The 27,383-nt window shown below is 36.8% G+C and overlaps 1 protein-coding gene across 1 annotated transcript in view; it reads left to right on the top strand.

Annotated features, from left to right (window-relative positions):
• SEMA5A (semaphorin 5A) overlaps nt 1-27,383 on the top strand; it is a 223,148-nt gene that overhangs the window by 51,917 nt on the left and 143,848 nt on the right. The window contains exon 4 of the mRNA XM_034062463.1: nt 24,063-24,125. Within this exon, the coding sequence (XP_033918354.1) occupies nt 24,063-24,125 (63 nt within the window). The remainder of the gene's footprint in view (nt 1-24,062; nt 24,126-27,383) is intronic.

Below are 27,383 nucleotides of genomic sequence, written 5' to 3'. Positions count from 1 at the left end.
AGTTTTGCAATGATGGTGACTCAGGATTGTAATATGACTGTCCTGAATCTCATTGTTAAGCTAAGTAATGTTTTCTGTACCCTGGAGGGCACTTCTGGTCATGTAAGTTGTATTCTATGGAGCTACATGAATTTATAGCTACTAGGCACCATTATGCTAATGAAAATATACTGATAGTAAAATTTTTTTCTAAAAACACAACTGAGGAACAACAACTCAAATCATGTTTTTTGAAAGTGTTAAAAATGAATGAGGAAAGTCACTGTATGCCAACAGTACCCTCATTTTCAAAACAGGTATGTAATTTCTACCCACTCTCCTGCATTTTTGGGTTGATTCCCATCTGCTCCCCATGCTGCAATGTTTAAACAGTGTCTCTCAGGCTGTTCAAATCATATTTTTATACACTAACTGTACAGTAAGGTGCTGTCTTTTGTTTGAATTTGCACCATGCCTCAATATTTCATGTTGAGTGGCGAGCACAGAGGCTGGACAGACATCTAGGAAAATAGTTTTATGATTAAAAGGCCAGTTGCAGCTAGTGCTTGGCAAGCTCCTCTGTCATTTTTATTGGCAGAACTTGAAGCTGTGTGGGTCTGTCCTGTTCCTAGGAAGCTGAGTGGAGCTCTGGCTGCCATCTAACTTCAGTTCAACCCTACTACTTTTATATCAAGGACCTGCCTGGCAGACTTCTGATAATAAACTCAGTCCAGTGTGATCCCTGTGAGAAACACTGACTTGGTCACAGCAGCGTGTTTCTCTCTGTAAATCTGCATCCTGGCTTTCGGTATCGTAACATCTCAAATGGAAAACAAATAGGAAATAGTAACTTGGCTTAAGCAAGTGCCCTGATGCCAAAAGCCATCATCAAATAAAAGATTCAAAACCGAAGTGCCATCTTACATAGTCTGTGAATAAACTTAATCTGAATAACTTGCCTATATTTAAAAATTTGGACTGGATCTTCTGCATCCCAGCTGGAAGCCTGCAACCACTGTAGTAAAAACCAGTACTCACCCGAGACTTGAACAGAACGCTTCAATAATGCATCACTGTATCAGATGTGCAGAGCTACTGATGTGCAGAATAAAAAGATAGGCTTTTTAATTTATGTTTATGCCTGTTCATGTGGGGTAAACTCTCAAGTGTAGTTTTGCAACTTTAGATACTTAAATTCAAAGCTGAAGCCATGTACTGTTATTCTTGATAATTGTTTTGGCAAGTGGACATTCATCAAATTTTAATTGGCTCTTTTTAACAGTGACATTTTTGACAATACCACATAATGTGATTTGGGGTAATGTTGTTGAAGGAAAAAAATGGGGAAGACCTACTTATGTTATAAAACCAGTAAGCTTGTTCTAACCAGTGTTATAATCACAGGACAAAGTTATACTTTCGGTCTTCTTCATATTCCCTCTCCCTGATGATTTCCCTCAGTGACAGGCATAGAATTTTTTTTCCTGTGATTTCTCACTGTGACCAACCACTCATGTTGGCTCTTTGGGCGAAACAGAAATCCCACCTGTGTTTGGCATTATGTGAAGCTTTATCTTGACTGGAAGACTAACAAGATGACTGAATATATTCAGAAACAGCATCTCTAAAGTAAAATGCTTGTTTCACCCTATTCCTAAATATACAAAGCAAAGTTGTATATTTAGGCATTTATTTATGCACCAGTTCTAATTATAACCTCAGTCTTTCTCTGTAACCATTTCTTTCTTTCCTGTTCTCCACCTAATTTCCAATTGTTACCTGGATTCCTGTGTGATCTTTTGATCTATGTCTCCTTTCTTGCCTGGTAGGACTTGTTGACTCTGAGCAGACTCTAGTTTCCCACTTGCCTGTCTGCTTGTTTTGAGACTGAAGGATATTTGGTATTTTCAGGATTGTTCCCAATCCAGAACTTAGCATTGCAAAGGATAAATCATTCTTTGCCTGATTGGAGATCAATAAGAGAGATTTTCCAACAAACAACCCCTTTGTTTTTAATTTGGACTCTCTGTCAATGGTTTTTACTCCTTGCTTGTTCTCTTTTTTTGATCTCTTTTATCATGGACAAATACTTGGGCCTATGAGCTGTATTCATAAAAGATGCTTTCTGAAAATTTTGGAGTCAGCTTAAACTCAAACATGATGGTCACAGAACCTTCATGATAGGGAGGAGAATATTAGAAGTTGGAGAGAAATAGTTGAGACAATGATAGAAAGGTTCAGAAGTAGATGAAGACTATGACCTGATAATTTTTGAGGATAGCTGAGAATCTTGATGCAAAAATGTGAATTTTGTCCACTCTTAGTGAGCTGTTGTAGCCAAAATAAGGACATCTGTGGTTATTTCACAAAATCTCAGCATACTTTAGCATGTCTTGAATGAAGCATTTTGAATTTTTCTTCAGGAATAGTTTGATTTTGAATAGACTTTGGTTTATAGTAGGAGGGGAGACAGCTTTAGAAACTCAAAGGAGGAATAGTCTAAACATATTTTGATTAAAGATTCAATTGATAGTGAATTCTTGAGAAGAATGAACAAGAATTTTTTTTGTGTTTGCTTTGGCAGACAAACTGAAATATCCATTGTTACACAGCTCTGTCTTGGATCCTGTCCTGCTGACAGTATAAAAATGGAGAGCAGAAGGGAGGCCACTGATAGGCTTAGATAGGTGTAAGCTTTCAGGTAAAAATTGGGTTGTACAGCTGTAGCTAGATTAGCTCATAAATGTTAACTGAGTAAAAAAAGCTCTAAAACTATTGAAGATTTGAATTTATAAGTCTGTTTGGACTTCCAAATACTAGCTTTTATTTCTCTGTGAGACTTTTTAGGCATTTATTCCCTCTACTTTCTGAGCTTGTGTTTGCTAACATCACAATTTAATGATATTTTGATCTTCAAAATAAACCTCAGACCCAAATCCTTTCCTTTTGTAGATGGCGGATGCTTTGAAAGTTGGTACGTTATTTTTATTTCATGTGAGAAACTCAAAGCTCAGACCTTGACGTCTGTGTGACACATACATAAAGTCCCTGCTGCATGCAGAACGATTCTTCTGCCCGGTGGGTCCATAGCTAGTTCCATGAGACTGTGGACCTATTTATAATATGGAACGAGGACAAGGCACAGCAAAAGCTTAAACAGAAACAGAGTGGTGTGATTTCTGGACTGGTGCCATATAAATGAAAGCAGGTGGCTAGCACTTCAATGCAACCAATGCCAAGGTACTTGAGCACCAGAAAGTGAACACAAAAACTCAAAGCCTCTGTTACTGGTTTAAAATAGCTGCCTTTTTTTTTTTTTTACCCCTCAACAAAGTAATATACTTGGATTTTTACTGTAGATCAGCCAAAAATATTTATGGCAGGTAGAAATGGATGCACATGGAAGTGCATGCATGAGTATGGAGCTCTTAACTGAACTTAGAAGACATAAAAATGAATTCTACAAAAGGTAAAAGAAGTGGCAGATGACCCAAGCAGTGTCTGATCTTGCAGGGGTAGGCTTAGGAAAGCCAGATTGACCCTGAGTTGAATCTGGGAAGGGATGTGAAGAGCAATAAAGAATTCTACATTTACCTCAGCAGCAAAAAGGAGACTAGGGCAAATATGGGCCTGCTGCTGAACGGGCCAGGGGAACTGGTGACAAATGATATGGAATGCCACCTTTCCATCAGAATTTGCAATAAGACCATCCTTCAAGAATCCCTGGCCTGCAAGACCCATGGGCAAGTCTTATCTCTTCTTTCTGGACTGCCTTCTCTTTCTGTCCTTGTGAGGCAGCATCCAAGATATCTCACAGTCTTTTTCCCTCACTGTGTTGCAAACAGCAGCCTTCTCCAGTCAGATCTAAATGTCAGAAATGGATGTGTATTGCATTTCCCTGCCTTCTTCTAGCAGGAATGGCGAACTAAAAAGGCCAGTGCAGATAGCAAGAATGTGTTTATTGCACAGGCGCCAGAATGGACACAGAGCGTAGCCAGGCAACAGAAAACAGGACTTTCATTTATCAGACAGGAGACAGAACAATCTGTGGATGTTCTTCCCTCTGTTTCGAACAAGGGAAAGCAATTTGAAAAAGGAAATGTACAGAATATGCAAAATTTTGCACAAGGGAAATTTATATAGCAAGAACAAATCTGAAATGGGGATTATATAGGTAGAAAGGCAAATTCAGATTCAGATAACATGATTATGAGCTCTGACTCATAACCTGCCTAGAGAAGAGCAGATTGTAAGTCCCTGGAAAAGTGCTTCCACTATAAAATAAACAGCATATGATAGGAGGCAATGTGTGCTGCTTGAACCTGGATGTTAGAATAAAAACAGAACACATTTTGGGTATAGCCAAGACTTAAGATAGAATTTTGATTCTTGGTTTTATTCTCTTAATGCAAGAAAATACCTTTTCCATATTTGATAGGCATTTAATATTATTTATATTATTATTTCCTTTGCCATGAAGAATAACTTTACTGACGTTAATTATAAATGATGTTCAACTTTCTTTCATGCTTGCTGAAATTCTTTTTAAACAACATTGATATATATAATTTTGATGCAAGTGTATTGTTCATTACAAATAAATTAACCTAAGGTGGATAATATGTGATGTAACAACTTGGACTTATAATTAGAATATATTATATTGATGCCTTGCATTGATCCAGGTCATACCTAGTGTACTGCTTTGTCTTCAGTCCACAGCAGGTGCTAGAAAAAGTCTAAACATGTAGTGATATTTCTTCAGAAAACTTTCTCAGCTGTTTGAAATCTGGGAGATTGCTAAAATAAAGGTATTGTCTTGGATAGCTTTTTATCCATTCAGCTTTTCAGCTGTCATAAGGGATTTGCAAAGTGGGGTAACCACAGGAACAGAAACACAGCACTCAGTGGCAGAAATTTTAATAATAATTAAGCAATTATATGTATTTGATTTGCTTCTGTAGCACAAAATAGAATCATGTAATGAGAATGGGGAAGATTTAATCAAGACCTTACTTACTTGAGTGATATTTTCATGTTGGCTTCACCCTGTGACAATTAATTCACACCCACTTTTTGTACCTTTATTGTCCTTTGTAAGAGTTTTGCAGCTCATCATGCGAATGAAGAACTTCTGAGGTTTATATCATTAAATATTCTTTACTATTCAAAGAAAAGTGAATACACTTTGAATTCACTGTTAAAAATCAGTGAACAATATTCCCTATGCACATTTCTCATGATTCTATAACTGTCTATTATCTCTCTTCAGATATCTTTTTATTTCCCTAGGCTTAGGAATCAGTCCATTTGTTCCTACCCTGTAGAGAAAACACAAAAAGCTGGAGATCCTTTGTCCCCTTTCTGTGCATATTTCCTAGTTCTACTTTCAAATTTTGAAACTGGGGGTTGTATCATGAATATACAAACTATTCAAAACAAGGGGCTAAATGGATTTATTCTGTGGTACAATAATATTTTCTTCTCCATACTTCTCATAATTTACCCTTAAATTCCTCTTTCTTTTCTTTTTTGTTGCTGTAACATAAGATCTCATTTTTGAGTAGTAATGTTCAGTTCAAAACCCATCACTGAGTATATGAAAGTATGCAATTTCGTTATTTAACATTCTTTTTTTGGTGTGCATTTACTAAAATTGCAAATGAAATTTAATATAGATGACTAGTCATTCAGACTTGTAACAGTTATTTAGAACTCTATCCAGTCAATTCTCTGCTAACCTGAATAACTTGGTTTATCTAGCAAGTATTGTTGCTTATCTATCTGTTCTCTTATCTGCATCACCTAAATATATGCTAACACATATGAGTTCTTTCATAGATTTCTGTAGGTCTCAACTGCTGATCTCATACCCTCTGAAAACTGGCCATATACCTACCCTACCGCTTTTTAACCTCCTCTATTCATGGAAGAACCTTCCCTCTTAGGCTCTGACCATAGTGTCTTGGAGAGGCTCTTAAAGGGAGAACTATTCTAAGAGAACTTGTTCAGTGCCTGTTGGAAGTCCAAGCAGAATGTATCGTCTTGATACCCTTTATTCATACTCTGTCTATATCAATTTCTGTTTTTCTAGTCTGTGTTCTTACAGGGGCTTATTCCATTCCAGATGCAGGTCTTGGCCTTTGTTGAACTTTATGAAGCTCCTGTCAGTTTATTTCTCCAGTCTGCTGAAGTGCTGTGAAAAAACAGCCCTGCTTTCCAGCATATTGATCTCCCACTTTCTCTCTTTTTCTATAATTTACAAACCTGCTGAGAGTTCACTCTGCCCCATTGTCTAGATTGTTAATAAAGACATTAAACAGTACTGGTCCGAATACCACCTTTCAACTGACTAATAAGTAGTTACCAGATGGATTTTGTGCTATTGAATGCAACCCTTTAAGCCTGATGATTCAGACAGTTTTTCACTTGTGTTATCATATATTAAGCCAGTCAGTATATCAGTAGCTGGACTGTAAGGATACTATGGGAGACAGCAGCAAAGATACTGCTAAAATAAGGTAAACCAATGTACACTGCTCTCATCAAAAAAGGCAATCAGGTTGGTAATGTGGAGTTTATCCTTGGCAGATTGGTGCCAGCTGTTCCATTGTCATCTTGTCTTCCATGTGTCTGGATGCAGCTTCTAAGATGACTTGGTCTATAACCTGCTTGTGGACTGAGGTGAGCCTGACAGGCCTGTGGTTCTCCAGGTATTCTTTGGCCTTCTTGAAGACTGGAAGACAAATAGAATTTTTCTGATGTTCAGGAACTTCCCACAGTTGCCATGACACTTCGTAGAAAACGGTCTTGCAACGCTTTGGCCAGCTCCTTCCATATGCTCAGATGCTTCCCATCTGATCCCATAGACATTCAATTAATTTTGATGCCCCCTAATTCTGATCTTCCTCTGCATTTAGTAATGTTTCACTTCCACAGACTGCTCATATCCTCAGGGATATGCCATACCTGTGGGCAGGTCTTATCAGTAGAAAAACTGTGGCAAAGGCAGCACCAAGTACTTCAGGGTTGTGGTTTTTTTTGTGTTACTTGTCATTAGCTCCTTTACCCACTGAGCTGCAAGCTTGAGTTCTTAAAGATTTCTTTCTGATACTATTCACTTTCCATCTTGGTTTCAACTCTGGCCAAGTTTGTTTTTTCCAGCTCCATTACTGCTTATTCAGGTAATGTCTCTAGATTTTTTTATGGAAAGCTCATATCTTTTTCCACCCTCCGTATATTTCTTTTTTGTGTTTCATCTCCTTCAGGAGTTCCTTTTTCATGTTTGCTAGCCTTTTGTCATGCCTGCTCAGATAGCTGAATGTTGTAATGGACCATTCTTATGATGAGAGAAGTTGTTGCTGAGGATCAACCAACTATCCTGAGGCCCTGTACCTTTCAGGGTAGACATAGTATCATGTCAGGAAGACCCCGAACAAGCTGATACATGCTAACCTGAAGTCCATGACTGCAGTTCTATTTGTTTTACTTTTCTCAAAATTATCAACCCCACTGATCATTGCAGTCAGGGCAGACCTCACCTTTCACACTCCTTTTCATAATAGGTCCAGCAGATCATCTTCCCTGGTTGGGCTGACACTCACCTTTATCAAGGAACTGACATCAATGTGTTTCAGAAATCTTATGGACTGCTCGAACCCAGAAGTCAGGGTGTTGAATTTGCATACCACAGCTTGCATCTTTGTTCACTATCTTTATGACTTATTATGTAGGTTTTAATAATTTGCTTGGTACAGACATCAGTACTGCCAATTTCATGGGTCTTCCTGGAGCCCATTTTAGAAACAGGTACTGCATTTGCTATCTTCCAGCCTTTGGGTACCAAAGCAATTATAATCTAAAGGTCCTACACTTGATTAATCATTCAGACTTTCATCTCTGGATTCCTTTCATATTCTTGCTTAAATAACCATCTTCAAAATCCATTTCATTTTATCTGTATTCTGTAATCTCTTGTAACAGCACTGTGGTTTGAGACAGAGTTTCTGATGAGCAGTCATGCCCATTCTGGGGTAAGAACTTCCTTCAGCTTTTCCACTATGAACTTGGGAAGAGGGGAAATGTATTTTTTCTGGTGTGGCTTTATCTTCTTAAGCACTTCTTTGATAATTTACTGCTTCTGTGAACTGTCAAGCTTCCTGCTTTTAATGTGTTTGAAGAAGGATTTATTAGTAACACTTATGGCTTTAGCAAATTGTTCAAGTTCTGTTTGGTCTACATTGCCAGGTTTTTAGATTCAACCTGTCAGAGTTTTGCTATATTGTTTTCTCCATTTGATACTGTCTTGGTTTTCTAAAAGATGCATTCTTCCTTTTAGTAACTACTTCTGCCCTTCTGTTAATCTGTACAATATTGACTTTTGCCCATTCCCTCATGTGTATGGTTTTTTTTGGTAGGTAGTGTTCATTTGTCCTGTGTCTCCAGCTATGTGTCCTTGAATGTTGGCTACAAAACTTTAACTCAGTTAGCTCCTTTTTATCAACCTTAGTTTAAGCAGAATATGCTGCAGTTTATTTAGGTATTGAGTTTTTCCAGCAAGATGCTGAATCTAAGTAAATTGTGGTTGCTATTACAGTGCTATTGCTACTCAGGACAAAGTCAAAAGTTACTGCTTCGTTCTTGGGCTTCATGTTGAGTTGCTTCATGAAAACCTTGACTTGCATCTAAAAATTTACTCTTGCTTCCATCCTTCAATAAGGCATACACAACCTTACTGAGGGTAGCTGAAGCCTGCCATTGCTGCTGCACTTTCTGACCAACTAGCATACCTCAGAATATACAGTTGTGAGACTTCCTGTTGCACTGGAGAAGATGCTTATCTACATACCCCAGTCTCTTCCTAGCTGTCCACTGGAGAGAAGTTTTCATTTTTCTCTTTCCATTCCTATCCTTATTTTGTTTTCATGAGTAACTTTGAAAATGATGTATGGCATGAACTATGGATCCCACCAAACTCATCTCAGCTTCTTTGTGCAATACCCAATGATCAAATCTTCACTTTATCTTCCTTTTTGTTGGCTTCTCTGCTCCTATACATTAGCATACGGAGAGAGAATCTAACGTTGGATCATTTGCCTATACTTCCACTCAGTCACCTGTTACTGCATTCATCGGGACTACTCTCTTGGGCTTAGTACTGGCCTGGAGTGCCCCTGAAGGTCATCTCAACAGATACCTATATCTCCTTATCTAATTCTTCAATATTTCAGTGCTTTCAATGTCCCTTTGTAGGTGTTTGCAGTCAACTTTTCTCCACTCTCACTCCAGTTGATGATTCTGCCCAACTACAGTATGCAATTTTCTCAAAAAGGCAAAAAGATGCTTGCCCTGTGTGCTCACTGGAGCACAAAATCACTTATGATAATGAGGTACCCTGCCCTTTCAGAGATTCAGCATATTTACTCAGTGTGACTGCTAGTAATATTAAGTAGTGCCCTCTCTTCATCCAGTCCTGCTTCCATTTGCAGTGTTTAGGTTGAGGAGCATGCATGAAACATGTCATGTGGGAAGCAAAATTAACATTATGTTGACTTGTTGTGTTAAGATACAAAAGAAATTCCCTCTTCTCCCTGTGCAGCATGATACATCTGCCTCTTGTGCGCAGAGAGTAGACAACCCATTGAAATTTTTGGCTTGTTCTGTTGTTTTAATGTATACAAGTGCATGTTTCACTTTGGAACTGAATCTGAACTGATTAGCATTTTCAGAGAGCTTACATCCTAAAATAGACAAAACTTTGATAAGAGATGTTATTGTAGTGGGGACAGTGGGAGGGATTGGAAAGCATGCATTTCAAGTATGTTCAGACTGTTACCACGCCAGAATTGTTATCTGTGCCCTGCTTGCATCACATCTGTGTTATCCCCCCACCAGGATTCTTGAGATACCAATCTCTCTTCATTAAAACAAGAACAACAGCCAAGTGATTGAGATTCCTGCTTGACTTGTCACATTTGGAAGGCTAACATTCTTTCGACACTAAGATGTGACAAGCTACGTCTATACTGGAAAAATAGAGTATGTTAGAAAATAACCTGCAGCTCGTACAACATCAAACATGAGTTTGTATGTAAATTAGATTGAGATTAAAAATATTTGTTACATGTGCATTACTCTATCCATTTATTGCAAGTTCGTATTTACTGCACACTGGAAGTTGCTTCTGTGAGCATTAGGAGGCATTTGCTGGGTTACTGGTCTGATTAGTTAAAATGTCCTAATTTATTTAGCACATTTAATGAGTTAATTCCACCATAGAGTTCATGGGTATGTTTAGAAGGAAGGAATTCAATTGATGAGTACAAAAATAATTCCTAATCCAGTGCAGCAGTTTGGCAGTGGATTTTGGACAGTGGAGAAAGAGAAGAAGATGAAAACTAGCAGAGACTAAAGTCTTATGCCTTCCAATGTTTCTGCTTGCTGGTATGATATCTTTTATAATACTTCTAGTTTAAGTGCTTTCATATTTTCTTAATACACCTGTATTTTGAGTGTTCTGCTTTAGCAGTTAGTTCCAACTCAGGGCAGTCTGTACTATCATATACCTATCTCATTTTGGGGTACTTCTTTTTAGCTTGTATAATTTACTTATTTTTTAAATATTGCTATTATTAGGCTCTGTTCATATTAGTGCTAGCAGCATCAGTTTATCTTTTAAGTAATGTATGATGTTCTTGCCAAGGGCATTTTTTTTTTGGTGCAACAGAATTTATTTTGAATAATTGAGGTCTTTTGCCTGAGGACATCAACCATCATTATAAGGTTATTGAGATATCATTTAATCATCCCAGAAAAATGAGGTGAAAAATGTATAGTCAAGCTCACGTGCATTCATAATCTTAATTCTGTTCTGAAGTTTTGCGAACCTAGTAACTTTGTAATATCAGAAGTGTTTTGAGGTCAAGCTCAGAACAGAACTTCTCAAAAAGCTGCCTATTATGTTATCTTATATTCACCCCAATCATTTCGTGATTGTGTGTGTGGAAAAAGAGGCCGAAAAGAGTTTTACAAATAGAACATTTGAAAAAAAAAGTCTATTTCCCTCTACTCTCATTCTTACAAATAACTTCTGTTGTTCATAGTTTCCTCTCTAGCAGAGAAAAATTTCATTCTAAATGGTGCAGGTTTCAGAAAAGTTTGAAGTATCAAAGAGTTAGAAGCAGATTATTTTACTAAAGCTCTGTTTAGCCCTGTTGATTAGTCATAAATATATGATGTGTGTTAATGGATCTTCATAATTTTCAGTGTAATCAAGGCTATAGTGTAAAAGTGGGAACAGGCATATATGTTTAGAAGAGTGATTAAAAAAAAAAGAAGGCATGAAGATATTCATTAGAAACAATACTTTTTAAGAGCTAAAGTGGCTGTAATAAGAATTAATTTTCTTTTTTAACCTGACTTCTGGCAAACAGAGAGCATCATGAATGAAGACACATTGGATTTTAGGTGATTTGAAGAGGGAAGCATGCAAGCTATTATCAAAAAAAGTTCAGAATCAAAGCAGAAAAATGGAAAAACTATTAATAAATTAATAATAAAATTATTTCATATATATATGCTTATATATATACTATATGTTTAGTATTTACACACATGTAATAATTCTATCATTCCAATGCAATGATATGACATTCAAGTTTTCAGGGTTTTCTTTTTTGCTTCTGTTTCTCAGTAGAGTCCTTGCTTGCATGCAGCTCACACTGAAATCTATCTGCCACATTTCACTATAGGATAGATTTTGTGGGATTAACTGGAATTGCTTTCTCACAGAGCTGCAACTTTCAAAATAATTCTAGGTTTTTTTTTAAAAAAAGGTCTCTATCTCTGAGTGTTGTTTGGAGAACGAAAAAGCGTGAGGAGGGAGTGACAGAGAGGAGCTGTTCGGGGCTGACCTCAGCCCCCATCCCCCTGCACTGCAGGTGGGGAGGAAGTTAGAGGAGTCCAGTGTGAAGGGTTGAAGTTTATCCTGTGAAAAGGGGGTGCTGGTGGGAAGTGTTTTAGATTTGTCTTTGTTTCTCATCATCCTACTCTGTTTTTAATGGCAATAAAATGAATTTATGAGAAAGCAACTGAGTGGGCATCTGGGAACCACCCAAGCTGCTTACATCCTACTATCATTTTTAAACATACACACACTCTTTCTGTCTCTCCTCCCTCTGCTTTCTCCAGTAACTCACAGATTAGAATTAATACTAAAAGTATCTGAATTCAAATGACCATGATAGTCTGAATGAACATTGCCAGAAATTATCTAGTTCTTTTTCTCAGAATGTGTCTGGGGAAGAATGCATTGTTTTAATCCACTTGAAAAAGTATGTGAGTATTGTCCTTGGAAAGATCTGACAGTAAGACAGCACCTATCTTATGTTACTGATGTGAAGTTTCAATTCTGCTCAAGGAATTGGTTATGTGGGTTCTCAGTCACAATTAACATGAAGGCCAAAACGATTTCTCTAGCTGGGTTTTAAAAATAAGGACTTCTCAGTTTCCTTTGTCACACAGAACAAGTAAGATTCACTGACATGTACTTGCTCTCTTTTTGTAGGACAGTTTGAGTATTGTAAAGCTAAAGTGTGTGTATTCATCTCTTTCCTTTTCCTTAGATGCAGACCCTGCTACGGCAGGTAACTTTAGCTAGAGCCTTATTCTCCCTGTGAAGATCATGAGCAGTACAAATCTCTTTGTGCTGGGAAACTGCTGAAAATTCAGAGCTGAAGTGTACTTCAAGAAAAGTTGTTATAGGAAAGTTTTGTTTGGTTCTGGGAGAGTTTAGACCTCAAATATCTTCCCTTAGGAGGCAATAGCCTTGCTTGCATTGCAGATTCACTTTAAATGTGTAAGTTCCCTCCTCTTCTTTAAATCTTTATGTTCTGTAAATCTTTTTTTCCCCAACTCTTCTAGATATACATAGTCGTTCTGTTTTCAGAGTGAAAGAAACATTTCTATAGATGCAACCTTTACCCTGAGTCTTGGGCTCTCTATGAGTTTTTATGTGCTTGAATTAGAGTAAAAGAACCAGGTGATTTCAGTGGGTGTTTTCTATTGGAAAATATCTCTACTGCAAGGAAAGGTCACAGAATCTGCAAGGAGACTGTCAGACTATTCAGAATGCCACTATTTAAAGCTCACAATATATTTCAAACTTACTTCTTGAACTGTGTGAATACCTAGAGCTTAAGTGTGTATCACACATGAATATTGTGGAGAAATGCTAAGCAAATGTCAGTGCCATTGAATTGTTTTAAAATAAAACACATTCCTCCCTGTACTTTAAGGCAAATACAAATCCAGTGGTGTTTTTTTCCTATGATTTTTTTCCTTTTTTAGCCTTCTTTTTTTTTTTTAATGGCAGTAGAGATTATCCTTTATTTTCCCCCTCAAGAATACTGTGAAATCTATATTTTGACATACATTACACTTAAAATAGAAACCTCCACTTTTGAGGTTGTGGAGCTGACTTTGCAGCTTTGTAGAGGTGCAGTAAGAATTGCCTGATTAAAGTTTCAAACCCATTTCACTATTCACAAGAAAGTAAAAGCAACGAATGAATGGACTTTCATCTAATTCTAAAATTCTACAATACTCCAGGCATAAGCTAAGGGGGTTTTCTGTTATAGGCTACTGTGCAGAAGCTGTTCCTTTTCTATAGTGGATATTGAGAATGTTTACAATCTTAAACCTTTCTTCTGTTCTTAGACAAAGCTCCCTTTGATTTTGGAGTGTTTTTTCTATCGTAAAAGCTCTGGGATTTGGATCACTGCCTTCAAAGGGCTCTCTTCAGCAGAAAAAAACACAGGAGGTTTTTAAAGAAATGATTCCTAGTAATAAGAAAAGTTTTTGTTACTTTCTATTTGTAATTATAAGTTAGTATCCTTATAAACCACTGTTAAAAAGGTAAGAGCTATAACATACTCATCAGAGGACAAGTTGTTAATAAGGTATAATTTGATGGGGGAAAAGCTGATGTCTGCAAAAAGAAGTAAGAACTTTGTGGCTGCATAAAAGTGTGTTATTAACAGTTGCACTGGGCATCCTGTTGAATGAGTTTTATTTATCATGCTTTTATAGTTACCTCCACTGAGCTTTCAGCTTCTGGGAGAAAAATGCCAAGGTACAATATTGTTCTTCCAATACAGCAATCAAAAGGTTTCTAAACCAAGAAAAATGGAAAAGAGGCTCAGGAGGAGGAGGACATTACACAGCTGGCTCACAAATAAATTTCCTCAATTTGGCTATTTGTGTGAGGTTGTTACTAAAATTTCTACGTGTTGCTGAAATTGAGGAGATATTTCCTCAACACTTTGAGTGTAAAGGCTGAGTAGAGCTTTCTACAACTGTTCTGTCTTCTGACATATGAGGTCAGCAGGGAGGGAAATATGACAGAAAAGTTGGAGACAAATTGTTGAAGACATGACAGTGATGATGATTTCAGTAACTATCTGCTTTTCCAAGATTCCTTGTTGATGTGGAATGAGTTAAACACCTTTCTGGATTACTGGGATATGTTTTCTCTGTAAGCAGCTGTTCTATTGTCTCTGCAAAAAAAACAGCCAATTATGACTCATTTGGATCTGAATGTTTGTCTTCTAGAAATCTGATAGAAATGACACAATCATTTCACATAGCTAATACTAGGTTGCCAGATGTCATAGACCTCCACTAATGAATAACACGAATCATGTTTCACACATAACCTGGAGGTGGAAAGCTCCATGCGTTGCTGATATTACTCCAGATTATTCACTTGTGTCCAAAAAAAAAAAAGGAGAAAAATGAACTAACATTCAAACTATTTCATAGCTTTATCTTCATGATGAAATTGCATTTAAAGTTGTGTTATAGGCCTCCTTGTTCCCACTGCTCCTTCCATTGCAATTGGACTATGAGATGTTCTGAGCAGAGCATCTGAGCAGAAACACTCCTTAGTCCTGTTTGTCTTTCTCAACCTGGATTTCTGTATAATTTAACAGTGCAGCTGCAGTCCAGTCATTTTCCTAGTAGCCATAGGTTCAAGCTTTCCTGTTTTAATAAGCATCTTTTGCTCTTTCTGTTTAATGGAAGATTTCTGAGTCTGCTCTTCTTTTATCTGTCTCTGCAGCTCAAATACTATCTGTGTGTTGACGGCAATAATTTACATGCCTCTTTACCTTTTATTCTTCTCCATACTCTCACTATTTTGTATCTCAGATTATCTTAGTGTTTGTCAAGTTAAATTCCCTGAGTGATCTATGAGCTTGTGTTGCCATCAACCCTCTTGGCAAGTTTCTGGAAATTTGGTGATGTTTTTCTTATTGTGTTCCATTTTGCCCTGGCCACTTTCTAAACGTCTTATATATCTATGTGCTCTCCTCAAGTAGAAAGAAGAAAACTTAACTTTTATTTTCCAAAATCACCTTGTTGGTCACCTAATTTTACTAGAAGAATGTAGAAAATATAATGTTTTTGTCTCTTTGCAGTTGAAGTATTTCTTTCTTCACTGGCTTTTCACTGGACAATATGCATAAATTGGTGGTTCTTACACTTCCTCTGTTAGCATTCTACTTTCTGCTTTCATATGTCTAAAATCTTTAATGGAAAAACATATAGCTGTTAAAATTCCTCCAATAATTTTTGTCTCTTTGCTGTCTTGTAAGATGTCATTTTAAACTAACTTAAAAAATAAAAAAGATTATTGAAAGGTTACTGTAGTGTTTTCTCTAGAACTACGGATGGGTATTACTATTAACAGAATCAACCCTGCAATCACTAAAGCTTGATGGCAAAACTATTTGAATAAATAAGTAAGAAAGACATAAGAATGTTTCCTTTTTTTGAAGTGTCAGCTGTTCAGTATGACTTAAAAGGTGTTACAAATTTCATCCTCCACCATATCTCTCAGCTTCATCTGGTTTTGTGAGCTCATACCTGGAAGCTATAATATAGCTGCCTTTCATATCAGAGAGGCAAGATACAGTATGTTGGCTGTGACTCTCAGAAATTATTTCAGGAAAGGTTTTGGTTTACACAAAGTCTTCTGAAGTGTCATACCTTCCTTGACTGTCTGTGGCTGAAAGGTAAGGAGGGCTGATTGCTGTGTTCCATAGCAGCATGGCTGTCTTGAATAGCAAGTTAGCATGGGGCAAGATGGCTCACATTCTAATGCCTCTGACTCGTTTGCATTCTGTATTTCTTAGCAGCAATGAGTAGGTCTACAGGAAAAGAAACTCCATGCTTATACTCAAGGTTCAAACCTACCATTTTGTAGCACTCTGGTGCAAGGGTATTCTTTTTTCCACTTACTCTGTTATTTAAACTGTGGGGTTGAGGAGTATGAAGTTACACTGAACTGCGTTTCCCTTCCTTGAAACAGAGAATCTTGACATTTCTCATCAGCATCTGAAAATTTAAAACCCTCTCTGTAAAAAAAAAAAAAAATGAAATGTTGTTTTCAAAAGGTCTTGGAGACTACGAAGATCAATCTTATTTGCCAAAAAGCAGGAAACGCTTTAAAACTCAATGTGCTAACACAGATGTTAAATCTTAAAGGATTCACATATAATTTATTCAATACATTAAGTTTACTATATGTAGTATAATTTCAGAATGTACATTAAAAATATGTTATGAACTCTTATTCCTACCTGCTGTATGGCTGCCAAATTTGGTAATGTAAGAACATTTTGTTGGTTTAGCCCATCAGCAGAATTCTGCATTTGATTTTTAAATGTCTATAAAAACCTGTAAAAGCCTCAGAACACTGGATTAGAACATTTAAAACTTGAATGTCACAGTGCAACAGTTTTGGGTTTTGTTTTTTAATAACTCTCTGGGTGGAGGACTAAAAAACCCTATTTCTGAACTTCCTTCTGAGAAGTTGCTAACTTCTGTTTCTGCTAAATATAAACCAAATGGATGTTTTGTGATATTTAGGAATCTTTGCAGAGACAAAGAAGGAAATGCACAGGTAGATGGGTAAGTGGCAACTGTGAAGGTTCAGTCTTGGGCAGAGTATTATGTCACTAAAGTCAGTGGAGTAGCCCAGCACTGAGGATTTGTGAAAGTCTTAGTAACTCTAAATTCTTCTTCAATATGCTTAACCTGTTATTTCATTTTTATCATATTCATTCTCAGTTTTCAACAACTAATTGTTTGCATAGCCAATAAAATAAGCTAATTAAAACTTTGGCTCCTTCATGAATTGGCAGGGTATCTACTTCTCACTTTTTATATACTTCAGGCCAATATATTTGAAATAAAATTAAGTTGACATCAGCTTCTTGAAGCCATATAAAGCTTCTTATGTTATTTGGTTTAAGTACGAAATTATATATCTCTCAGGGGATCTCAGTTCTTACTGAATTCCAAACCCTGGAAAATTTGGGCATTATTTGATGTTTAATGTATTTCACACTGCTTACTTTATAAGAAACTGTAATTTTCTAACTGTAGATGAACAGTAAAAGCTGGTTCTGAACAAATGAAAACACACATAATGTCATTCCCAGGAGAACTGGCTGTTATATGTGGTAATCAGTGGCAAAACACTGGAGTGACTGTAGCCAATTAGTAAAGCTGTCCATACGGTGTTGGAATTCTTCTAGGAGCTGCTGGTTTATCACTTCATATGAAAGCCTAACCAGGATGCCTTTAGTCTCCAGAAACCAGCTTTTCCTTTTTGCTGAGCCAAAAGAGAAAGCTGTATTAAAAGGAGGTCCCTTTTTTAATATTTTACTTTAGTTTTAACTCCAGTTTTCCCCGCAGAGGATGATCCCTCTCCAAAGCTGACTGTGACAAGAAGCCTGTTTGCAAGATGGGTAACTCAAGCAATAATGAGTGCAAGGTCATGATTCTGTGGAAAGCAAGGAAAATGATTCCTTGCTTTCCACAGAAAAACCTTTATGGAGAGATAAATCTTTCTTAAGTGACTTTACATATTTGCTAGAAGCAAGGATGTCATTATACCAAAGCATACCATGGAATTTTTGTTAACCATCAAAACCACCACTAACCCTGTAGCTACTAATTTGTTGCTAATGTCTTGCTGGTATATTTTTCTGTGGCTACATTCTTTCTTTGCATTTAGGATCCTGACACCTTCTTTATGGCCTCTTTAAACTCAGCTTTTGGACTTCAGCATACATGTTCATTGAGAGCTAATTAACCAGGCTGCAAGACTCCCTTGCTAAACAACTCACAACATTTTGAAGCCATTCCACTGCTGGACTGATGTGAACAATAAAGTGGTATTACTCATGTGTGTTGACATATATTATGGTTATTGCCATTATACCCCAACTCCTCTGAGTATTGTTTAAATACATGATATAACAGATGAAAGCAGATAATGAAAAAAGAAAAAAATGAAATATCATGTAGTTGTTAATTTCTGCATTGTGTAATTAAACCATCTTCTTTAATGTTATCTTTTGCCAGTATCTAATTAGTGGAGCCATCTGCCTAAGAAATGCTGGACCATCTGGCTGGAATACTGTTGTGTTCATTTTTTGGTTCTTAACTAATTAACTTCTTTCTGTATGAAATGAAATAGTACATTCTGTTTCTACACTTCAAAGAAGTTCATATTTAAAAATACATTGGAATGTATACCTGTCTACATGTGTATGTTATGAGTATCTGTGTAGCTATAGGAAGGAGCATGGTTCTTTCAGTATGTCTGATTGTACTCTGTTATGTGTACAGTTTCCACTGTAAGTGAAAGCCACTCATTTTTTGTTGACTGTAAGTATAACTAATACATATCTCACTTAATATGTTGTAATTGCCCAGTCCTTTCTTGACTGTGTTTAAACTTCTTGTCCGCATTTACTGGTTAAAGTTATAACTGTAGAAGGGAGCTGCATTAAAGTTAACTACTTAGAGTTTTGATTTCTTTTCCCTTTTGCATTTTGGAATTTTTTGTGATGATCATAGAATAACTTAGGCTGGAAGTGACCTCCAGATGTCTTGTCTCAAGATTTGCTCTGCTGCTGCATGTTGGGCATGAAGAGAACCCTTTGACACTTATTTCTTCGGTGGGAGGGTCATGTGAACATTCTTCACTGCTTCTACACTTCCTTTGATTCTCTTTTAGTGTTCTTCTAAGGTATTTGGATAAATCACATCACAGTGGAGATTTTCTTTTGGTTTCTGTTGGAGCTAATTTCTTTGCATTGGTGAGGTTTGCCTGCTAAAGACACGGTCATTTAAATTTTAAGCAAGATTGCTATTGTTCATCCAAGCAGAGAAGTTAATGAACTAAATAAAGAGGGTGTTCTTTACTGTGAGGGTGATGAAGCACTGGAATTGGCACCCAAGGAAGTTGTGAATGCTCCATCCCTGGCGGTGTTCAAGGTCAGGTTGGACAGAGCCCTCGGTGACATGGTTTTGTATGAGGTGTCCCTGCCCATGGCAGAGGGGTTGGAGCTAGATGATCTTAAGGTCCTTTCCAACCCTAACTATTCTATGATTCTATATTTGTTGTTCCAAAAAATATGACAAATTTTAATACTGTGATTTTTAACTGAACAGATGGGTGTTGGATACATATTTTTCTTTAGTTTAAAGAGAATATTTTCATTATATAGCTTCAGTTGGAATTTGTTTCTCCTTTGGTTAGAATTTCTCTCCTCTCACTATCACTTGAAAATCCCATGAGAGATTTTATCTGAAGTTTTTGTGGCTCTTTACAAATATCAATGATGTAATTTTTAAAACACTGATACTGTTATTTACAATTGAGCTTTTACAAACAGATGCCTCCCATCAGTTTGAAAGTTGATAGAGATAACTGTGCAACCAAAGCCATGATTTTACTCAGTCTGGTTTTATGTCAAATCTGTATGGAGCTTTGTGGTCTGTGTATTTTTTTATTTTTTATTTTATTGAAGAAAACAGTATGTGTTTAAAAGTGAACTGTGACTGTCATTGGAGTACACTGCATCAAGTTCAAGTTGTACCTGTCAAGTTCAGTCTTTAGAGTTGTCCGCACTGACTTTCACAGTGTAAAACTCTCACTACATACATTTCACGCTGCTCTGCTGGTGACTGTTACATAATTACTTCAGTCTATTAGAATGTAGTTATGCTCAACATAGGGAAATTAGAAACAACCTAAGCCAAGGCATTAAATTTATAGAGGTGCTTGAAAGACCATATTGATAGTAGGATCTGTAAAAGCCAGGCTGCTGTAAGTTGCATCAGGTTGCTGTCAGAAACAGACTGATGTGCTACTTTAAACCCTACTCCTTAACCTATACAGCCACATTCTTTGGGGAGATGCATAAAAATATCTGATTTACTACTACCCATCTTTCTCTAGCACTAACATTCAAATCTCTGTTTCCTTTTTCCTTGGAGTGAACAAACTTGAGTGCCTATAATTTGGTTCAATAAATTTTGTCACCAGTTTAAGTAGAATTATAATATTAATTGAAAAGCACTACACAGAATGCTGAAGGTTGTATTTTGCTGTGTGAAAAATGAAGCTGCTTCTTAATAAGTGTAGCAAAGAAAAGATCCTAAGAGGATAAAATTTAGCTGTGTAGGCCTTCATGGTGAATCAAATATTTGACATGGTGTGCGTTTCATATTTGTACCACTCATCTGAATGTCATGGAATTATCAGCAAACAGGATCAAGCAGGAGAATATGTCAATTTAATGGAAGCAGTGCATAACAGTAACATCTGTAAGTGAACATGGTTTTGTGCTTGCTTTCTAAAATAACACATTCTGTATGTGTCTGTCTGGTCTTTCAGAATTTAAAGTCTTCATTTTCTACTGACATTTTCTATTTTCTGTTGGGATGACTTTTTTTTTTTTTCTTTATGTGATGATGATTCAGGACATGTTTTTTTTCCACATTGAAAGGACATTTAAGTTAAGGAGGTTTATACCTGTCTTCCCCCGATATATTGCCAGTAGTCTGTGTTGAATATCTGAATTTCCATTTTGTGGGAACTCCCCCAAATTTCCTGAAGGACAGAAAAAAATATTAGCTCTATATAGCGACAGTTGTCTATAATAGTTCTTTTCATTTAATCAGCAATAGGATGTATGTATGCATTACTGAACTATGTTGGGAGCCTTAGGAACCAAAGTACAAGTCTGAAGTACCCAGCTGTCTTGAGATGCTGTTGCAATATACCTCATATGCAGTGTGCTCTGTTACTGTCTCCTCCAGCAGTGGAACCCAGGGCTATGGGAAGATAACTACACTTGATTTCAAGGGTGGCACTTAGTTTTGTCACCAGTGTGTCTGCACTTATTTCTTGCATGTCCAGACAATATTACTCCTTTGGCCTATGTTGTCATGAACGGGGAGAGTTTGCCATTTGGCTAGCTTGCAAGCATATGCGTTTATATATAGTTACAGTAGTTTATTCTGTTTTGTTTCTTGTATGTGCTGTTAACTATGGTGTCCATAAATATTACATAATATTTTAATATACAGTATCTTTATTTAAATCTATGCATTTTATGAATGTCAAAGAAAGAGAAGAAAGTTTATTTTCAGTTATGCTAATAATGGTATTAGTGGTTTTCTGATGTGGTGGTAAAATTATTAATATTTAAGATTTGAGGGATCTAGCTAAGACATTTATCCTAACTGAAAGAATAGTCACCTAAAAGCTAACAGCCTGTAATTGTTTCCAACTCACCACTTCTGAGTGAAGGTAATAATGGGTGTGCCACTCCTGCAGGCTCCACCAGAAGCCCTATCTCTGTATTGTCACATTGTTTACTTTTTGTTCCTTCTTAGAAGTGTGGCAGTTGGCAAGCTCCTTAAGGAGTCCATCACTACAGGGGTGGATACCTGAAGTTGCTAACACTGCAATTACTGTTTTTCTTCACATCTTTCTTTTTTTCTGTACCAGTATATAGGCTGAGTCTCTGTGATTATTTGACAGAGAAGAAGAAACATAAGGGAGATGCTGTCGCAGTGTTCTCTCACTATGGTCAGGCTTAATAAAGCCTCTACCTGACTTGTCCTACATTTTACTTGCCCTAGTAGGCACTTGTGGTCCCCAGATTTTCCAACCATGACCTGTTTGCAAAGATGTGTTGTATGCTTTTCTCAGAACTTGAAGTATTGTCACCTCTGAGTTTCCTGTCTCCGAAGTCTGTTGATTCTCTTTTCCAAAACTGTCAGTGCCTGAGAAATGTACTTAATTTGCTTGGTTTGTGATACTGTGTGTTTTTTGCATTTCACGTCCTTCTCCTTCAATTTACTCTTTTACTATGGACTTAGAGCCAATGGGTTTATTGTCACTGAAAATTGATTAATTGATGAACATTTTATCTTTAATCCAATATTTCTGTCTCTTATTTGTGTTTGGCATATTCTTCTCAGTTTTGGTAAGAACTTCCCTTCAAACCTTCCTTTTGAGCACCTGTATCCCACTAAGTCTTTCTACTCTGACTTCCTACTGGTAACTAATTCTGGCATTTCTCCACCATCTAAATTTTTTTTGTGGTTCTTTAGAAATAATCTGTTCTAGCTAGATACTTGTATCTAGTGCAATATAGTATATAGTTTCTATGTGTCCTAATTGATTGATTAGGAGCTTACACTGGTTGTCCAAGAGCAGTCTTTTGTACTCTGATCTCCTTTACTCTTTTCATTGCAGAGTCAGAAGAGTTAAGTTGTTACCTTTTTGTCTGACACATTGCTGCTTTTTCATGTAACTCAGTATGAGATTTCTTTCTTGCTGCTAGATACAGTTTGGTGTAAACACTTAAGGTCATTCACAAGTGGATTCTTCCAGAAGTTTTCTATATATTCCCTAGTATGCTGTTCATCTGTAAAAGCAAATGCTGTAAATAGGCAGGTTTGGGGTGGAGGAAGAGAAATAGTGGCATTAATTTTCGTAAGTCTGTTTTTCCTGAAGTGAAAAAGCTCATTCTTGGGCTTGTTGAAACACAAGTCAAGGAATCCTGCATAGTATACTCTGAAGGCATCTCCCCCTGGTTTCAATAGGCTTTCACCCTATTATTTTTATTAATTATAGAGTCTGCTTGCTACTAATATAGTCTCCATTAAAAGATGGGTACAAAACATTACCTATATTAAATCTGAATGAATGGTCTTTCATTATTTCCTGGTAAATAAAAATGAAAAAGCTGTGGTTTTAATAAATAAGTAGCACTGATTAGTTTAGAAATGTCATTTATTCTGATAAAACATGAAGTGCTTTGTGGCATTTTTATCTAAAGAACATATGGATGTACACTGTCAGGGTGAAAGAATACAGATTAATTTAAACTGTACTCTGACTACACTGCTTATACAGGCATTCAAATATGTACATGTATTGGCACACAAACACCAAGCATATGACCTGCTCCACTGAACAATAAAGTTTGTAAGTCATAGCTGGTGAATGTTAAATATGGAAATAATTGGAATTAACTCATGCAGTGAAACTGTAGTAATGCAGACTAGGCATTACAGTTCTGGCATAAATCTGTTGAAGCAGAGACAGCTCAGAAATAAGGATAAATTGCTTCTGCTTTGCTGTGCTCCATTTCACTGTTGTCTTGTATGTGTCTGCCTGTTGTTCCTTTCTCTGACTGAATGTTTTACTGCTGCCGATGAGTCCTGCAGTCATACCTTGAGAAACTAAGATCTCCATTTGATGCTTGAGATAAATGCTGCAAATATTTCAACAGAGCACACTTTCCCACAGTGCAAGTTCTCTTAGCAGAGCTGACCTCAGATGCTGTGGTGGTGCAGCCCAGCTCTACTGGGGAGAGAGGTTCAGCCTTTCTCTGTGTACTTCTTACTTTAATAAGACTAAAAAAAAGTGGCTAAATAGTGTCAAATGTGACTGTGGTTATTTGTGCTATACCAGTAGGTACAGTGAATCATGAGGATGTCCACTTCAGATCAAGATACTAAAAAAAACATCAACAGCAAAACTACATTTCTAAGGAGAAAAAGCTTATAAGGCAGTTATGGGTAGAGTCACCCGCAGCTAATCATCAGTGTGCCTGGAACAAGTATCTCAAGCATGGGCTTAGATAGCTCTGAGGCTTATATTTCTGTGTTCCTTGCTCTTCTAACTAATCCCTGTTTTTTTGCAGGCAGTGGAATGGCAATGTGATGAAGCTACTAAAAGAGCCTGTTACAGTAAAGGCAAATCAAAGGTAAGCATGAGACAGCTGTTCTCTTTAATAAAACTTAAATGTTAATAGTAGGTGTAATTCAGTGTATAAATCTCTACCTTAAGCATTTTTACAGTATCCCTTTCTGAAGAGAGTTGTAGGAAAGGAGTCTGACACTGATATATAAACCAAGGAATAAAAAGGAATATAGGGAGTATGGGGTGAGAAGTACAGTCATATATGATTCTTTTCTGAAATGATCAAGTACTTTAGTTTCCAACAGTTTACTGTTTTGACTCCACAACATCTCACTCATAGTGGCCTTATTCTCATTTCATTTTCAGTGCTGTAAATCCCAAGTAACTGTAATTACTTTGTAAAAGCCTCAATTTATTTCCCTGTGTATTAAATGCAGCTTTAGGAACTTTTATTTTTCTTGTCTGCTGGCACTATAAAGAACATAATATGAAATTCACAAACTTTTTAGATGTGGGACTTGATATATTTTTAGTATTCAGAACAAATTCCTTATATGGTCAGTTACAATTTCTTTTATTGAGCACAGGTAGGTGTAATGGAACCTGTATCAGTGAACCTGTATTCTTTTGTGGCTGTCCTAAGCTGAAGTTAGTTATTGAATTAATCATAGAATGTTTGGGGTTGGAAAGGACCTTAAGATCATCCAGTTCCAACCCCCCTGCCATGGGCAGGGACACCTCAAACTAGACCATGTTGCCTGAGGCTGTGTCCAAGCTGCCCTTGAACACTTCTTTGGTCAACCTGTTCCAGTGTCTCATCACCCTCACAGTAAAGAACTTCTTCCTTATATCTAATCTGAACTTCTCCTGTTTAAGTTTAAGCCCATTATCCCTTGTCCTATCACTACAGTCCCTGATGAAGAGTCCCTCTCCAGCATCCTTGTAGTCCCCCTTCAGATACTGAAAGGCTGCTATGAGGTCTCCACGCAGCCTTCTCTTCTCCAGGCTGAACAGCCCCAACTTTCTTAGCCCATCTTCATTTGGAGGTGCTCCAGTTCCCTGATCATCCTCGTGGCTCTCCTCTGGACTTGCTCCAACAAGCAGTTAGAATTTCATAAAATTTATTTTTGTGATTCTTATACTGCTTAATAATTAAAAGTAATTGAGATAAAGCATAAAGGATAAGCACATCAATAGTGATAACTGCAAAAGAGCACACTTGCTTTCAGGACCCAAGTTCAGTATAACACATCAGTATACAGTATTGATATGCAAAACTCAAAAATCCCTGGGCTTCAAAAACATATTCCAAAAGCTTCTGGCATCTAGTAGAGGAAGAATCTGTTCTGCATAGTGACCTAATCACTGACTTTTCAAATTCTCTCATTAAACAGTTCAGTTCCAGCTTTTCCTACTATGTTCTGGAAAATAAAATTGCAGTGTGCTGTTGGCCTGTCCATTTCCATTTGAGATTGAAAGGGTAGAAGGGCCTCACTTCAGAAGCAGGCCCATGTTGTACTGTGAGGAGAGAGAGAAAAAGATGGAATTACTTGGGGGAAAAAAGCAAGTGTAGTCAATCTACATCTTAAAGCTTCATACATGAAAGATTTTTGTCTTTATGGAGGATCATCTTTCACTATAGAAATGAGTTTACAACACTGGGAAAAACACATCAAGAATGGTGCTGCCTTCTTTGTCTTGCTTTCCTTTTCTTTCTGTCCCAGTGTGGGAAACAAATATTTAGGAGTTACTGTTCACTAGTCATCACACTGCAGGATATGATAGGTATATAAAAGGTATTAATGGCTAGAGAAAAAAAAGGGTTAGATTTTACTTTAATATTTCTTATATGAGTAGATAAATTCTGATGACTCAAATTACATGTGAAGGCTTTAATGACAGAAATTGATTAGAGATCAGAATGCATATTAGAATGCTTGTCAGTTTGTGGAGAGGTAAGAAAAACTTAGGGGACCTCATATTTGAAGTGTTTCATTTTCTGAGTTGTTATTTCTCTCTAGAAGATTTATGCTTCTTCATGTAATGTATCCTTCCAGCCTTGATCCGTAGCTTTTAAATGTCAATACTCCGAAGTAAGAGTATGCTCAAGAACAATATGATACAACAGATTTCGTTGATCAAGGTGCACATGCAGTAGAAACTGTCCTGGTATGAATGCAGTGTGTAACTAAACATTTATGCCTTTGGTTTACAGTGATTTTTCGAGTTTAAAACCGTGAGAATAACATTAAGCTTGTCTGAAAGTCACATTCAGTGACTGTGACCTAGCACCTAACATGATGGATGAAAGTAATATTAAATTTCAGACTACAGAAGTGTACTTTTTAATATTATGTTGACAACACTTTGTGGTGTAAAATCCACATTGTATTCAACAATGAAGAAGCACATATTGCTATTAAATAATTTTTCTGGGAGAAATGCTCAGCACCAGTGAAATGCATTTAATATTGGACCTTAGTGTGGTACATACATTCAGATTTTCATTCATTCTCAGTACACCCTTTTGAAGAAGCTGGTGACTGAAGTTATGCCATCACTGGAAAATTGTATATATGGTGTTCTAATAGTTACCTCTGAAGTTGTTACTTAGTATTGTTTTTTAGGTGGATACAGATTCAGTTTCATTTGTATCCATAGCCTTGTTCCTCATTTACAATCTAGAAGTACAATCTGTGTATTTCATTATGTTCCAAGGCAGTCCTGGGATAAAATTATTCTTTTCTCATTGTTACCATAGGGTTGGTGGTTTTTTTTTTTTTTTTTTTTTTTTTTTTTTTTTTTTTTTTTTTTTTTTTTTTTTTTTTTTTTGGTGTGCAGACTTCGTGGCCCCAAAGCTTCATGTGGGAGTTGCTGGAGAATGCAGAGATATTAACTGAGGCAACCTACCCAGCTGGCATGACAACTGTCATTTTTCACTTCTCGTGCTTCTGTTGCTTTCACTGATGTGATTGAGGTTACAATCAAAGGGTAAATTTATGGCCAGAGAAAGGATAGCCTAATGATGTTTGTCTTTTATTGCCTTATGTTTGAGACTAAAACAAAGTCATTGTACTCTGTATAAGGAGGGCTTATGAATGCAGGTGAGGAAAGACCTGATCTGTGGCTTGCTTCTTCTCCTAGTCAAACTACTAAAACCCTCCTTTACAAAAACCAGGAATTATTTGACCTTGAGATATTCACACTAGTGCTACAGTGAATTGTCCCTCTTCAGAGGAATTTCCCTGGTTGTCACAATTTCAGTTACTATTATCAGACAGATAACTTGCTTGCTTGTTGAATGAATAGATCCAGCTTAAAC

This window comes from Melopsittacus undulatus, chromosome 1 (assembly GCF_012275295.1).
Source record: "Melopsittacus undulatus isolate bMelUnd1 chromosome 1, bMelUnd1.mat.Z, whole genome shotgun sequence".
In the NCBI taxonomy this organism is placed as follows: Eukaryota; Metazoa; Chordata; class Aves; order Psittaciformes; family Psittaculidae; genus Melopsittacus; species Melopsittacus undulatus.
Note: the sequence above shows the minus strand (reverse complement) of the source record. Positions and strands in the feature narration are given on the sequence as shown.